Raw genomic sequence first — 15763 nt, 5'->3', positions numbered from 1 at the left:
TCTTACTAAAGGCTGTCTTCCACCAAAGAACCTAGAACACAGCCACCAAACCTCTCATCTTACAAGACCCACTGCCAAAATGACCCACACTTTCTTCTATAGAGTGGAAAAATTCCAAGACAACATAGATTAGGTAGATCACCAATTAATATCCATTTGGGTGTTGGGTTAATAACACAGAAATGATTGTTCTAGCCATGGGTAACCAGGAGGAAATATAGAATATATATGATCAAAGGACACATGTACACTAAAAATGATAAAACTATTTTAAAAGAAATTTCTTTTGGTTATAATAATTTAAATTAGGCTGCTTATAAGAATCACAATGAGCAGCATTATTAAACAATTTAATTCCTGAAGTTAGTGATTTTAGCTAAATACTTGTATATTAGCACCATCTAAGAAGGCTGCTAATAAACAAAATTTGCAAAGTTTTTAAGTCAGAATTGAAAGCCATAAACAACTCCTTTGTATAGTTATTACCTCTAACCAAGGCCTACGAATTCACCAAATAGCTTTCACAACGTACTTAAAAATAGGATAGTTCATAAACTGTTCTCCCCTGCTATGGACAGCCCTTGATCTTTGACTGTAAAACTAGCAAAGTTTAGCATGCTCTAATGTTAGTTTTATTAAGTTACTGAAAACCTCTATAAATTAGCATTATTTCTTAAATCTGGAAAGTTTTCTCATTCTGAATGCTTAAACATTTAGGTCACAAATTGAAATAGCGGTAGACAAACATCCATCTTTAAGCAGATTGTAGAGTTACATGGCACAAAACTGATAAGAAAATTTAAACATTCAGAGCATACAAATACTTCAAAGCATTATGAACTTTGAACTTGGCACAGTTTCCTAAATTTCAGTATTTCCAACTATAGGAAAACCAAACTGCTATCAGGTTTGAGATGATTTAAGCTAACTCAATTTTTCCTGATTCCTGACATCAATACTAGATTTATAGTTTTATTATAGTAACAAATAGTTGTTACAGTGAGATCTACACACATATACAGATTATATTTAAATTCATATAGAACAATATTTACATTAAGTTACAACTTTTGAAACTAGATGAAGTACAGCTTAATTTTACAACAAAGATAAGGAAAATACACAAGACAAAAAGAGCTGACAGTAAAAATTTAACTATCTGTTCTTGATACAACACGTGGAAACTTTCTCAGAAAGCTATATCTTCTTAATCTGATTGTCCAAATCATTAAAATATGGATGATTCAGCGCCATTTTGCCAGAAATTCGTTTGGCAGGATCGTAGACTAACATTTTCTACGGGAGGGAGACAAATAAAAAGAAAAAAGGTTTTTATTTATTTAAGAAATCAACCATTTTTTTGAAAAACTCCATAAAGCCTGAACTTCTCTATCAATAAGCCGTAAGCTAATTTTAATGAAAATCTACTAAGTGAACATTTCCTTTTGTTCAAAGCCAAACCACATGTCTCGTCCTCTATACTTCACCCTCTAGCTCTAGAATAACCTATTCCTTAAATCATAGATATCTTAATAACCTCTTTATGTTATAAATTATGGTTTAAGACATAAGCATTCAGAGATATACATTTAAAAAGACATACATTTAAAAAAGATTAGTTAATTATGTTTACTCTGAGAATTAAATGGCCATATGAGTTATTTACAACATTCTTGAAATGATGGCAATTAACTATAGTGGTTTCTGGTGTAGTAGCTACCAGCGAGTTCCAAATAAAAACAAAACCAGAGCACAATGCGTTATAAACATAGTTAAAATAAATCACTAATTGAGTCTGACAATCTACTATTAAAATTAGTTTACACATCACCAGACAAAGTTGAATAAAGTTGAATACTAATCTTAAATTTCATCTTAAAGAAATATTAATCTTAAAGAAAAGCAAATCAACAAGCAGGCAAGAGGGACTTTTACTATCTAATTACTATTCAGCTCTTATTATGTATCTAGCACTATGTTAAGTGCTCTACACAAGTCATGTCACTTAATACAGCAAAAGGTATTAGTTCCATTTTACAAATTAAGATACTGAAGCTCAAAGAAGTTAAGTAATTTGCCCAAGTTCATAGAGCTGAGGAGTGATAAACCCAAAATTTGAAACCAAGTCTGATTTATGATTTACAGCAATGGTTCTCGACTGGTTGAGACTTTTTCCCTCAGGGGACATTTAACAATGTCTGGAGATATTTTGGGTTGTAACACTGGGTGCAATGCACCACTAGCAACTATCGGGCAGAGGATTGGGATGCTGTTAAATATCTTACAGCAATGTATGGGTCAGCCCCCAGCAACAAAGAATGAACCAGTCCAAAATGTCAAAAGTGGCTAGACTAAGAATCATGATTTATAGTGTTTGAATTTTGTTTTGTTAACTGAAATGAAATTCTTTGTATTCAAGAATTACCAATGTTAAAAAGATTGGGCCCAGAATATAGAAGCCTTTTATGTCAAATCAACAATATTGATATACAAAATATTGAACAGCAGGGTAAACAATTTTGGACCGCAAGCAACTGGGCAATCTGAGGTGAATCTAGTGGCACAATGATTTATAAAATGTAAAAGGTGCCCAAAGACCAATTAGATGTATATGATGAATAGCAATAGATTTCTTTATTTAGTAACGTACCAAAACATTTTTTCTGGAATCAAATAACTTGAGAGTTATAAAAATTAGTTTCTTCTAAAGCTCAGTATTTAAATACTGTTCTAAAACAAATATCCTGAAGTAGATCTAGGGCAATTTATATTTTATCCTAACAGAATTTTCATCTTGTTTCTAAAGAAAACAACTGGTAGTTGGGAACGGCAATGTAATAAGAGATTTTCAAGAACTGTATCAGTCTTCCTCCTCCTAATGTTTCTGACATGGAACAAGGCACAAAGCAAGAAATGGGAGTTCATACAGTAAAAGTCTTTCATAACTAAAAATATTAAGCAATAAGGAAAACACTATGACTAGGATAAACTAAAAAGCAGTAAATACTGAGGGAAAAAAAAAGCTGGAAAAGATGGCTACTGCAAGTCAGCAACTTAAAAACAACAAAAGTATATTAACCCTCACCTCTCCTTCACAGAATATCTGTAGCTATCTATCATATTAATGTTAAATCTTCCTCTCAAAATCCTAAGTATCTAAAATGGAGCTGGTAATACAATAAAGACAAAACAGTTATCTGCCTAACTCAATGTTTGTTTTCTTCCTATTTCCCAGGTAAAAGAAAGGACTGAGTACATTCAAAATCATCAACTGTAGTCAGTACAAAGGTCACTCCTTACTGAGAGCAGGTCCAATCCATTTTCATCCAAGTTTTTGACATGGGATGCTAGGCTTCCTGGTTTCCACTTGGGAAAGGTATTCTTATAGTCCTGTAAAGATTCCACTTCTGGCCACACTTCATTGTTAGGGGTACCCAAAGCTCTAAAAGCCATAACAAAACAAAATAAAAATTATTAAAGTATAAATATATTTTGTGGTTATATTCGTGTTGCCTTTAAAATTCTTAACAGCTTAAGTATAAAACAAAAGTACCTGAAAATTCTGAAGAGTTGATCGATTTCTGAATCCCCGTGGAAAAGTGGTTTCTTAGTTGCTAATTCCGCAAATATGGTGCCTATACTCCAAATGTCAACTGGAGTTGAATAGCGAGCTGACCCCAGCAATACTTCTGGAGATCTATACCAAAGTGTTACTACCTATTACAAAGCAAAATTTTCACACTGAATAAATGTGGTGCTTTAAATTACCTAAATGTAAACATTTATATTTCATTCAAACTGTCCTTAGAAGACTGTATGATTGCCTCTGATAATACTGTTTAGAAGTCAATTACTATACACAAAATACTAAATGAAAGATAACTATTCCATTTCTAAGTTTTATTCATTAGGGAAAAAAGATAAAAGCATACAAAGTCTTTTCTTGCATTTCAAATCATTAAAGTAGGGATCAAAAAAGTAGAGACGGCTTTACCATTTCAAAGGAAAAAAAACCTATTTGATCATGGATAATGAATTTGAGGTTGATACTGTAATCTGCATGTAGTGCTTACATGCTATAAACACGAATAAGTCATGTAACAGTTTATTAGTGGTTCAAAGCTAATCTATTACTTTAGTATGTATAATTTATCACAATGATAACAATATCGCCTGTAACTTAAAGTTAAGGAGTTCACATGGTGTCTGTTAAAGCCAATGGGAACCAAATAATCTTTATATAGCCACGGGAAAAATGATATAATTATTTTTAAAAAGCCAAGACATCTAACTAGATGAGCACTTTTAGAAATCTTGATCTGGGGACAGTCTTTGGGCTCAAGCGTAGACAACTCCACAGAAGAGTTTTCCAATATAGTCATGCGCTGCATAATGTTTCAGTCAACAGCGCATGGCATGTACCTGCAGTCCCTAACCTTTTTGGCACCAAGGACCGGTGCTCCTGAGAATCTAATGCCTGACGATTTGAGGTGGAGCTGAGGTGGTGATGCCAGCGCTGGGGAGCAGCTGTAAATACAGATGAAGCTTCACTTGCTCACTTCCTGCTGTGTGGCCCAGTACTTAACAGGCCACAGACTGGCACCTGTCCACAGCCCAGGGGTTAGGGACCCCTGACGTATACAACAGTGGTCCCATAAGATTATAACGGAGCTGAAAACTTCCTACTGCCTAATGACATCATAGCCATCCTAATGTCATAGAGCAACACCATGGCTATTTTTGTTTATAAAGTCAACAGTAGAGTACAGTAATGTCCTAGGCTTTCATATTCACTCACCACTCACTAACTGACTCACCCAGAGCAAAATTCAGTCCTGTGAGCTCCATTCATGCTAAGTGTTTTAAAAGTGAACCATAATTTATTTTTTACACATTTTTACTGTACCTTTTCTATGTTTAGATATAGAAATGGCTTGTAGCCTAGGAGTAATAGATTACACCATATAGCCTAAATATATAGTAGGCTATACTATCTACATTTGTATAAATGCACTCTATATTTTCACAATGAGGAAATGACCTACAGACCCATTTCTCAGAACATATCCTGGGTGTTAAGTGACGCATAACTATAATCCTTTACTGTACATTTCAACATTCCCTTTCCCTCCAGAAATAACAAATGAAATGCCAAATCATCAATATAACACCAACAAAACATGATTACATTTAGTAGCTTCTAAATGTATCAGAAACAATACCGCTTAAGCAACAAAACCCATCTTTTAGACCAATTTGATTGCATATTAAGAGAGGATCCAACAGGGAGACAGGCAGAAACCATAGTGATCAAATGGGAAAAGTTTAACATAAAGGATTATTAACTATAACAGGATTAAAATGAGAGACTGACTAGTAAAACATAATGAGAACTTTAAAACTATAGCAAGGAAAACCCCTTTCTCCTGCAATGCCTTTCCAGCTCCCTCTACTGACAATACTTATCCCACAAGCTGGCAAAGGAAACATATTTAAAGGTTCCAATTCCACTTTTACATAGCATGTAATGAAGGGTGAATTCAGAGTTGAGAAGCAATAAATTGATACTGGCAGAGAGGAAATCTTTTTTCTTAAAGAACAAATATAGAAGACAATGTAGCAATAACACATATTCAAAACAGAAAAAAACACTATTCTGCATACCTCATGTGTATATACTCTAATAGGTATTCCAAAAGCTCTGGCAAGGCCAAAGTCAGCCAGCTTAATTGTTCCTTTGTCATCAATCAATAGATTTTGAGGTTTTAAGTCTCTGTGTAGAACTCTTCTAGAGTGGCAAAACACAATCCCTTGTAGGATTTGGTACAAATAACTCTGGAAGAAAATGTTAGAAATTTAAGCACTTAATGATTTTTTAAATAATTTTGGTGAGTTTGTTTCAAAAATATACGGAATTATGATGCAGGGAAATAATTTAACTACCAAAAAAGGTTTCGGTCCATTTGATTAACAAGAAGCATTTGAAGATTGAAAACCCCATTTATATGCAATATCATATCATGTTTGTACACCTAAGAAAAAGATATTCACTTTATGAACACATCGATATCCATATGAACTCAGTCTTCTTTTACTTATTTTTGGTTCCTGATTCTTAAGTCACAAGTTAGTTTGTTGTACAGAAAGTTTCTTAAATTTTGCTCTATATAGCAACTCTATTTCTATCTTGAAAAGAATTGGTCTTTTTCATTTCTATCTTTTATCTTCACATATTTCATTTCCTCTTTGGAGATAATGGTCACAGAATCCAAAAGAAATGACAAAGAGGACATTATATTTTTAAGTAGAGAATGATCAGAAAAGGTTTTTAGTTCAGAAGCAAGTGTTTTACAAGACACTTAGAGTGGTTTGCTAAAAGCTGGTATAAGTATAGGACACTTTTATACACTTCAATACTTTTTAAAATATTATGTATACATTTACAATTAAACAGAACATAATGCCTACAATAAATTAATCAAAACATTCAAAACCAGAATAAAACTACCTGCCAATATCACTTTGCCCCAAGCTTTTGTTACCTTTATTTTACACACATCTGACAGTCAAATAAAAATCAGAATAGCCTAGTTTCCAACAATATACTTACTTATTAGTTTTATGTTACTTCTGGCACTACTTTTCTATCCAGTACCATCCAGTAATAAAATAGCAACTGTTAATCTAATCTCTAGACTGTGTGGGAGGAAATGAAATATTTTTCTTCTTCATTCTACTTTCTAACACTTTTTCTAAGCATATTCCCACAAAACATAGGCACTTCTATAAGTAGATCTTTTACATTTACAGTGGATAAATACTAATAAAATTAGGTCAGCATCTCACCTTAACAAGTGAAGAATCCATGAACTGACCAGGAGGAATAGAATCCAAGTATTTCTTTAGATCCATGGAAAGGAATTCAAAGATGAGATATAATCTGGAATCCTGCATGAGCACATCTTGAAGACTGAAGAATAAAACAATTAGATGAGGAATAAAATTTAACAAACATTTTTGACCTCTCAAAATACAACAACTTCACTATATTCCACAGTGGCTATTACAAAAAGTGGGGCTATAAGAAATTGTCTATAATAACAAATATATACTGTTTTGGGAAAAGAAGAGAAGGCAGCTTCCCTAATAGTGAAAACCTTCTGTAGCAGCACTAAACAAGAATTTGAGAAAGGGATCTCAGGGCAGCAATGGAAAATTAAGTTGTATTATACATGAGTTGCTTACTATCAAACCACCTATATTCCAAAAGAACATTTCCAGATTGACTGCTTGCTGTTCAGAGCTTGTCTTTCCATTGAGGTAAATTATACATTTTAATATAGTATCTGACCTTAACAGTTGCTCACTCTCTCCAACCCCCTAAATTTCAACCCTAACTTGGACCTTTAGAAAGACAAGCCCCCAAAACACCAGCCCAAATATTAAAAAAGAAACAAAACAAAGCAAAACTTCGACCAAGCTCCTCTAACTCTGTTCCTGCTTTAACAGCCTATTTTTTCCTACGCCCAACATTTTCAATTAACAAAAATAGTAGGGTTCTATTCCAGTCAGCAAGGTTACACCAAAAATTAAGCAAATGTAAAACTTTCCACATTGAAATTCACATTTTAAATAGTATATGGAAAACAGTTTGAATCCAGACATTATACCATACCTGACTATATTTGGATGACGAAGTTCTTTTAATAGAGAAATTTCCCGAATTGCAGTACTAGGAACGCCTTCTTCTTCACTTTCTAATCTGATTTTCTTCATGGCTACCACTTGACCTGTAGTTTTGTGTCTACCCTTATACACAACTCCATAGGTACCTGAAATACACAAAGTAAATATCTGCTATGTGACACCCTCCACAAACTAAAAAAATATTTGAAAAAATGACTGAATCCCGTAAGGTGTCACATGATAGAAATGTCTGCTATGGCCAGTTAGGAAGCATCTTACTCGTAATAATACCTTCATCAATTCCAAAAAGAAAATGAGGCTAACAACCTAGTGAGTCTGTAGTTGAAAAATAAAATTCAGGTAGTCATCACAGGTTTTCCATACATTTAAATTACCAGTAATTTTCCAGGACATATTAGAGAACAGATCCTTTTCAAATCAGAATTTATCTCCTGTCAAATACCCTACCTGACAATAAGAGTGGCAATAAAATACAGTGTAAGGATGTGGGCTCAGGAAATATTACTAACAGGAGTCACTGTGACACTTTCAGAAAACAGTGCTTTATGCATTTCAAATACATAGTCAATAAACCTCATCCAGAAAAGAATGGGGATAAAATATTCTCTTAAATATTTATTAAATCTAATGAAGGTCGTATTATTTACTGCATAGTAGAAAAGCCTCACACCCATTCAGAAATTGATGAGAACACATATACATTATATATTTAATCCCCTATATAAGTTCTTTTTAAATTGGGTTGGACAATTTAGGGAAGTCTTAAATCCCTTAACTATATGTAAAGTTTTATTGAATAGCTTTTGCTATTTTCTATGACATTAGTATAATTTCAAAGTGTTCAGAGTGCATTATTATAGGGAGAAGTTCTATTCTATAGTTTTTATCAGTTTCTCCAAAGGTAGGAAAAGGTATTTCAAAAAAAGTTAAGAAATTCTAATTATCTGCCTTACACATGCTAATCAAATTTATTTTTAACTCAGTAGCAAACAAAATTAGCGTAGTTGAATGGGTATAATAAAGAAAAGAAATCATATAAAATTAAGTCAAAAGAATGTATCTCCAACCCAACCACCACCCAAACCTGTCAGTCATTACTATCTTACTAAATTCCTTCCAGTATTCCTCTCCTGGCTTTTTAGTGGTATTCTTTATACAAGTAGGGTTTTGGAGCACACTAAAAATATAGTTGGAAATGTTCCTCAAACAACCCACATAAATTGTACTCGAGTAGCAAATTATTTTTGTGTAAGTTATCTCATCTGTTTCTGGAGCATTTGGAATGTTAATATCAAGACTCCTATATAAAACTTAAGATATTCTGTTGCGGGGAGGCAGGCAAAGGGATATTTTTATGCCTCATACCATTTAAACATTCTTTAAAAACTTTGATGAAATTATTACAGAAAGGGAACAAATGATTATAAATCATTGGTTTTAGGATAACTTAAACATGTACATATAACAGATCATTTAAACCTAGAGTAACTAAATAGAAAATTTATTTAAATTAGTTTAATAGTCAATTATTGACACCAGTTCAGAAAATTTAGGTAAAAATATTTATCATCTTAAAAATAATTGTATTGCAAGAGACTAAAAGTACACTATGAAACATAACAGAATTCTACTGCCCTAACTTCTCCCCTCAACACATATATACGATATCAAGTCTTTTCAAAATGCAAAATTGCTTTAAGTGTTTGGTATTAGAATAATATAAGATTACAGGGGTTGTCAGGAAGCTATATCAGAATAATTGCAATTCTCTTGAAATGTGAACATTTTTTCTAATTTTTGTGTTTAAGTTATTATGTAACTTAAGACATATATAAATGAACATTAGCAGTGTAAGATACTTTAAAGGTTGCATTTTAATAAATATTTACATGTCTTCATGTCCAGCTGTTATAGTAGTATTAAATCATTTAAAACTTTTATATTATTAAAAAGCACTCACCTTCTCCAATTTTCTCTATTTTGGTATAGTCTTCCATAGTTAATCAAAAGGTATGATAGATGCTAAAATTAGAAGAAAAAATTATTTGATTATATGTCACTAATTCAAAGGGTAGTTTTAAGTTATTAATGAGATACTAAGTAAAACATTTCCTACAGTGCCTGCAGTATTAATTTTCTGTAAATATTTGTTATTATATTAAAACAACATTTACAAGGAAAGGGACTCCTGCGATAAAACTTCCCCACATTTCTTAGCTCCTAAAACATTGAAAATACTTGTATATCTTATACCAGTGTAATATTTTGCTTCTTCTAATCAAATAAACCCTCAAATTCAGACATCAACTTATCCATCCTTCCCAAACAAAAACCAGAAGTTTCATATGGAACACTTCTATGGAGCACCAGTGTGTGCCAGTTATATACCCAGATATTTCAACAAATAATGTTATTTGGCTGAATTATTACTGCTTTATGATTTTATGAAGATAATTTAAAGACATGAATAGGGAGCCAAAATGTGGTCACACTACTAATCCAATCCATCAGAAAGACTTATAGCGTAAGTGTTTAAATTTGCTGAAGTGACAGTTTTCATCTTTTTTAGCAGTCCCACAAACATGATCAAGACTTTTTGAAAGAATAGGAAATATCACTTAGCATCCTAAAAGGTGCAATTCCAGATAAAATTCAATTATACCTTATACAATCTAAGAAAAAAGTAAAAAAATATACACTTGAATCACAAATGGTTAAAAAAAAAAAAAAATGAGCTGAAATGCTGACAACCAGACACTCAAGACTTCCTTGGCTGGTAAGTTTGCCAATGAAACATTAACTTTAGAAGCCCAAGGCATAATTACCTTGATCTTCTAACACACCCATCACTGATAAAATCATATATAAAGGTCACTCTGAATAATTGACCCTTAAGTTCTTTTCTCACACTCACCTTCAAAATCATTCCAGAAATAAGGAGATATCAATCTTTTTAAATGAACAAAATTGCACTACAATGGCCATGAGTGCCAATCTTAAAAATTTTTGATTTTACAAAATAGCAATGGAAGATTAAGATAATTAACTTTTTTTCAATTTTCAGATTTAATATGCCGAATGCACAATAAAACTGTTGAGCTCGCTTTGAACAAATAGTCAAAAACTAACTCAGTTTCAAAACTGGATCCAAGCACCCTCCCTCCATTTTCCTGTTGTAACGATTTTAAATAAAGGATGCAGCTTGAGGCCTTTTGATTGCCTCCTAGGGCTCTGTATTACTAGTTGCAGGATGTAAAATACCAGTCAGTGGCTTAATGTCCTACCTCAGACACCTCCAAGTCTTTAGAGGAAGCAAGTCGTTCACATTAGTAACTTTAGTATTAAATAAAAATTGATTAGAAGATATTAAAACCCATATGTGTATCTATCTTTGGGCATTTCTTAGCTCTCCACTTTTTGCCAATTCCATAGTACATAACAAACATCGAGCATAAAATAAAAATGAAAAATCGAAGTTCCCTCTGGCTCTATAACTTGGCTAAGTGTTCTTAAAAGCTCTGGGTGGGCAAGGCCTTATACTCAGAGGAAAGTCCGAGAAGGTCCACAAAAGTTAGTTCATTGGATTGGTTTTCCGGGAGGCCTGGATTTAAGGACTGGCGTGGGTATCAGGCCCAAGTGCGCTCTTGCTTTCTCCTCCCGGAAGCAAGGGCAGAATGCACAAGGGACCTAGGAACGAGCCTGGCATTCCTCAAGAGCTAGGCGTCGTGGAGCCAAACCACGGATTTGGTTTCAACCGTGACCCGAAAGCCTCCTTAGCTAGGTGAGCGGCCTCTTCCAGAGCACAGCCAAACGCGACCCCAGACGGCAACTCCAAGGCCAGGGCAGCCCTAGTCCTCCCCGGAATAACCCCGCCAGCTCTGGGCTCCCCCACGCCTCCCTCTAAAGCTGGGATCCGGAGTCGCTCACACGCCCAGGCCCCGCGCCCCAGCTGAAGGCCGGGCCCCGTCTTCAGAGGCCCGGCGTGGCCCAACACAGACCCGAGCTGCCCAGCCCGGCTGCCCAATTACCAACCAGTTCCTCAGTACTCCCCCTCGAAGGGCCTCGAGCCGACCCCTGTCGACTCCATAGGCATGACCCTGACCCCAGCAACTCTACCCGGCTGATTACCCCGTGGCGAAGGGGGCGGCGGCGGCTAACACGTCGGCGACGCTCTTCCCTCAACCTTCCAGAGCCAGCTTTGAAGTTAAGTGCGAGCAGTTTCAAACTCACCGCGCTAAAGGATCCAGGCTCCACCAATCAGGTGGCCCGTAGACTTTTAAAGGAGCCAATTAGAGCCAAGCCACTCTTGGGCAGGGCTTCCCGAGTAGCTAGAGCGCGAAAGAAAAAGAAAACGGCGGCTGGAGAAAATGCAGGAGGGCGGGCGCCAACTGAGTCTTTACGCAAGCGCTGTCTTTCATCCCAGGAGATCGTTGTCCTACTGTTTCTAGTCATCAGAAATCTACTGTTCGCTCTGTATTGGTTTTCCCCTCTCCCAATATTAGCACAATTAAAATTTATTGTACACAGTGCACAGTAGTACAAAGTGCTACTATACTTGCATCCAGATTCCATTATTATCACTTCTAATACTTACAGCTAGTGTATGTTTATGTTTTCCTAAATGTATGACTTTCGGGCTGGGCCGAAGGAGCACATTTCAGTTACCTTAAGAAGATAATGGAAATCTCAGATGTCCTTAACAATGTAAACAAAATTTCGATCACTTAGCACCCTAAAAGAAAAGGTGCAACTGCACAGATAAAATTCTAAATATACCCTATACAATCTCAAGAACAAAGTAAAAAACAAACATATTTGTGCTGTTTTTACCTCACCTTTTTATTTAGTTTTTTATTTATTTTAAATTTTAATTATTTAAAAATTAAAAACGAAATTTTACTTCTTTTAAATTTTTAAACATTTCACATCAGTATTTTAAATGTTCTTCAAAACAAAAATTCACAATTCTATAAGGGAAGAAAAAGATCTAAATTATATTTTAAATAACCCAGTATCAAAATCTCTCTCTTTCATTGCTGTCTACCATGTCCTTAAGAGAGATTTCTGCTCTTGAACATCATTCTTAAATCTTCATAAAAGAAGGTTAAAATAGAACTGCAGATAGCAAGAGTCACCTAGTAAAGATTTTCCTTAGTATTGACCCTAAAGGGACACAGAACAAAGACTGACTACCATGACCTCTACGAGTATGTATTAGATGACCCAGATTAAGATAATGAAAAGAACTAGTATATCACATGCACTGAAGTGTTTAATACTGTTTTACAGAAAGAGCAGCATCTGTCATCTGGCCCTATATGTGGCACAAATGCTCTGCCTTGACAATTTTATGCTCCTAGGTGAAAGAGGCAGAGCATTCATAGTGGAAAAATCTCCACTGAAGCTATTAACTTTTAAAAGTCCAAATTCACATTTGAATGAAAACTGAATGCTCCAGTGAAGTGCTCTAGGGAAGAAGACACTTCTCTGCTAGTTTAGGGTACTGATTTTAATTAATGAAGATATATATATATCTCTTTCTCTCTGGGAGGCCTAAGCAAGGAATTTAATTTATATTATCTAAAAACAGGCAGTAATTCATTATATCCACTTTACATTCAACATAAGACCACAAGCTTCCACAACTGTGATGCTAGATTTTTTTAAAATTTAACTCAATTATCTTTGTTTTTGAAGTTTCAGGAGTTATTATAAATTCATGCTATAGTTTATTATACTTTGGGCCCACTTGTATTCAACGTCTTTAAAGTGCAATGCTATGCTTAACAAACACAAAAATTAATCAGATACAACTTCTGTTCCAGATGTTGGAGTGGGAGAACACAATGATTACTTAGAATTCTCTTCTGGCACTTATGTTGTAATTTATGCTATAAGGTAATGTGAGAGTACAGAGAAGGAGATTACTAATTCAAACAAGGGAAGTGACATTTGAACAAACACTGGAGAAAAATTGTGGAGTGGGTCTTCTAAGCAGAGGAAGTGGCATGAGTAAAACCTTAAAAGTCTGCCCAAGTAATTCAGGATGCCTCCATCAAAGGGTACAGGAGGTCTGTTGGGGTTAAGCAGGGAAGAGAGTTTGGAGTCAGAATCTCTAAGAACCGTAAATACTCTTGTAAGGGGCTGCTCAGGAGAGGGACAGCCTTGGAGCCATATTTTAGAACTATTATAGAGTTGGTATGAAAAGAGAACTTAAGAGGAGAGGATGGAAAAGCATGTGCCCCCAAATTTTTATATTTATATTTTGGTAAACTCCATGTAGAAGGAAAAGATCAGTTGGCACTGCACATAGGTTTTTGTTTGTTTTATTTTTAGATATAAGTATTGCTATGGACTGAATAATGGCCCCTCCCCACCAAATTCATATATCAAAGCCCCACTCCCTAATGTGATGGTATTTAGAGATGGAACCTTTGGGAAGTAAATAGGTTTAAATGAGATCAAGAGGTTGAAGCCCTCACTATGGCATTAGCCTTTTTATAAGAAGAGACATCAGAGAGCTCCATCACTCTGTCTTCTCCATGTGAGCACATAGGAAGACAGCTCCATCTATAAGCCAGGAAGAGAGCTCTCATCAGAACCTGACCATGCCTGATCTTGATCTCAGACTTCCAGTCTCCAGAACTGTGAGGAAATTAATATCTGTTGTTTAAGCCACCCAGTTTGTGGTATTTTGTTATGGCAGCCCGAGCGGACTAATACAAATGTTTTTTCAGATAAAGATTGGAGAAACAGTTACTTATAACTACAGTAATCCCCTCTAATTAGCAGTTTCGCTTTCCACAGTTTCAGTTACCCACTCTGCGATGGTTTGAAAATATTAAATGGAAAATTCCAGAAAGAAACAATTTATAAGTTTTAAATATGCGCCATTCTGAGCAGTGAGATAAAATCTTGCATGGTCTCTCACTGGACGTGAATCTTCCCTTAGTCCAGAGTATCCGTACTGTAGATGTTTTTTGTGCCCATTAGTCACTTAATAGCCATCTAAGTCACCAAATCTACTATCATGGTATCGCAGTGCTCATGTTCAAGTACCTCATATTTTACTTAATAATGGCCCCAAAGCTCAAGAGTAGTGATGCTGGCAATTCAGACATGCCAAAGAGAAACTGTAAAGTGATTTCTTTAGGTGAAGAAGTGAAAGTTCTCAACATTGTAAGGAAAGAAAAAAAAATTATATGCTAAGGTCACTAAGATCTACCGTAAGAACAAATCTTCTATCCATGAAATTGTGAGGAAGGAAAAAGAAATTTGTGCTAGTTTTGCTGCCGCACTTCAAACTGCAAAAGTTATGGCCACAGTGCATGGTCAGTGCTTAGCTAAGATGGAAAAAGCGTCAAACTTTATCATAGGTATATATGTGTACAGACATAGTGTATATGCACGCGCGCACACACACATACACACACGCACATATGTATATACACACATATATATAGTTTGGTACCATCCTAGGCTTCAGGCATCCAAAGATATCCCCCGCAGATAAGAGAGGACAACTAAACATTAAATACCCTGGAAGGAGTTGCAAAAAACTAATGACATGCCTCTATGAGGTAAAAGAGTGACTGGGGCACAAAGGTGGGAGGGAGATTTTTGTATCTTTGGAATTTTGAAACATGTGAGTGTATTACCTAGTTCAAAAATGAATGAATGAACAAATGTATGAATCTTGCCAAGGCTTCTTTTGCTACTAGATAAAATTCATAGAAGTTGCTGAAAATTTTATCTAAAAAGAGAATACTGATCTTCCTTTACATTAATTCAGAAAATAAAATGATAGAAAAGGCAAGATATATAATTTCAAGATCTTTTTATCTCAATTGTAAATAATGAACTCTAATGGCTATTCCTGAGTTAGGCATTTTTCTAACAAAATAGGGGTGTTTTTTTTTTTTCATAAATTTTTCAAGCAATTGCATACTAAAAGCTTTTCATATACGACCTCCATGCCCCTTCCCTCATTCTCCCAACAAAGGACAGTGAAAGAGGGCTCCCCGTTAACATATAGTATCTGTTCATGAGAGTCATG

At 34.9% G+C, this 15763-nt stretch overlaps 1 protein-coding gene across 4 annotated transcripts; it reads right to left on the bottom strand.

The window, feature by feature from the left end:
• Positions 1 to 246: 246 nt before the first annotated feature.
• Positions 247 to 12071, bottom strand: CDK1 (cyclin dependent kinase 1). Of its 4 annotated transcripts, none has more exons than XM_011370217.2 (8): positions 11836 to 12071; positions 9668 to 9729; positions 7676 to 7832; positions 6847 to 6970; positions 5665 to 5835; positions 3554 to 3717; positions 3301 to 3442; positions 247 to 1296 (listed from the first exon to the last, which is right to left on the bottom strand). In XM_011370217.2, exons 2-8 carry the CDS (start codon positions 9702 to 9704, stop codon positions 1198 to 1200), a joined length of 894 nt encoding a protein of 297 aa, XP_011368519.1. In that variant the 5' UTR covers positions 9705 to 9729; positions 11836 to 12071; the 3' UTR covers positions 247 to 1197. The 4 variants fall into 4 exon arrangements, with proteins under 4 accessions (XP_011368519.1, XP_023392407.1, XP_011368520.1 ...); XM_023536639.1 differs by having other exon boundaries at positions 11938 to 12062; XM_011370218.2 differs by having other exon boundaries at positions 11824 to 11943.
• Positions 12072 to 15763: the final 3692 nt, after the last annotated feature.

This window comes from Pteropus vampyrus, unplaced genomic scaffold (assembly GCF_000151845.1).
Source record: "Pteropus vampyrus isolate Shadow unplaced genomic scaffold, Pvam_2.0 Scaffold165, whole genome shotgun sequence".
Lineage (NCBI taxonomy): Eukaryota > Metazoa > Chordata > Mammalia > Chiroptera > Pteropodidae > Pteropus > Pteropus vampyrus.
The sequence above is the reverse complement of the archived record's forward strand: the minus strand, read 5'-3'. Positions and strand labels throughout refer to the sequence as shown.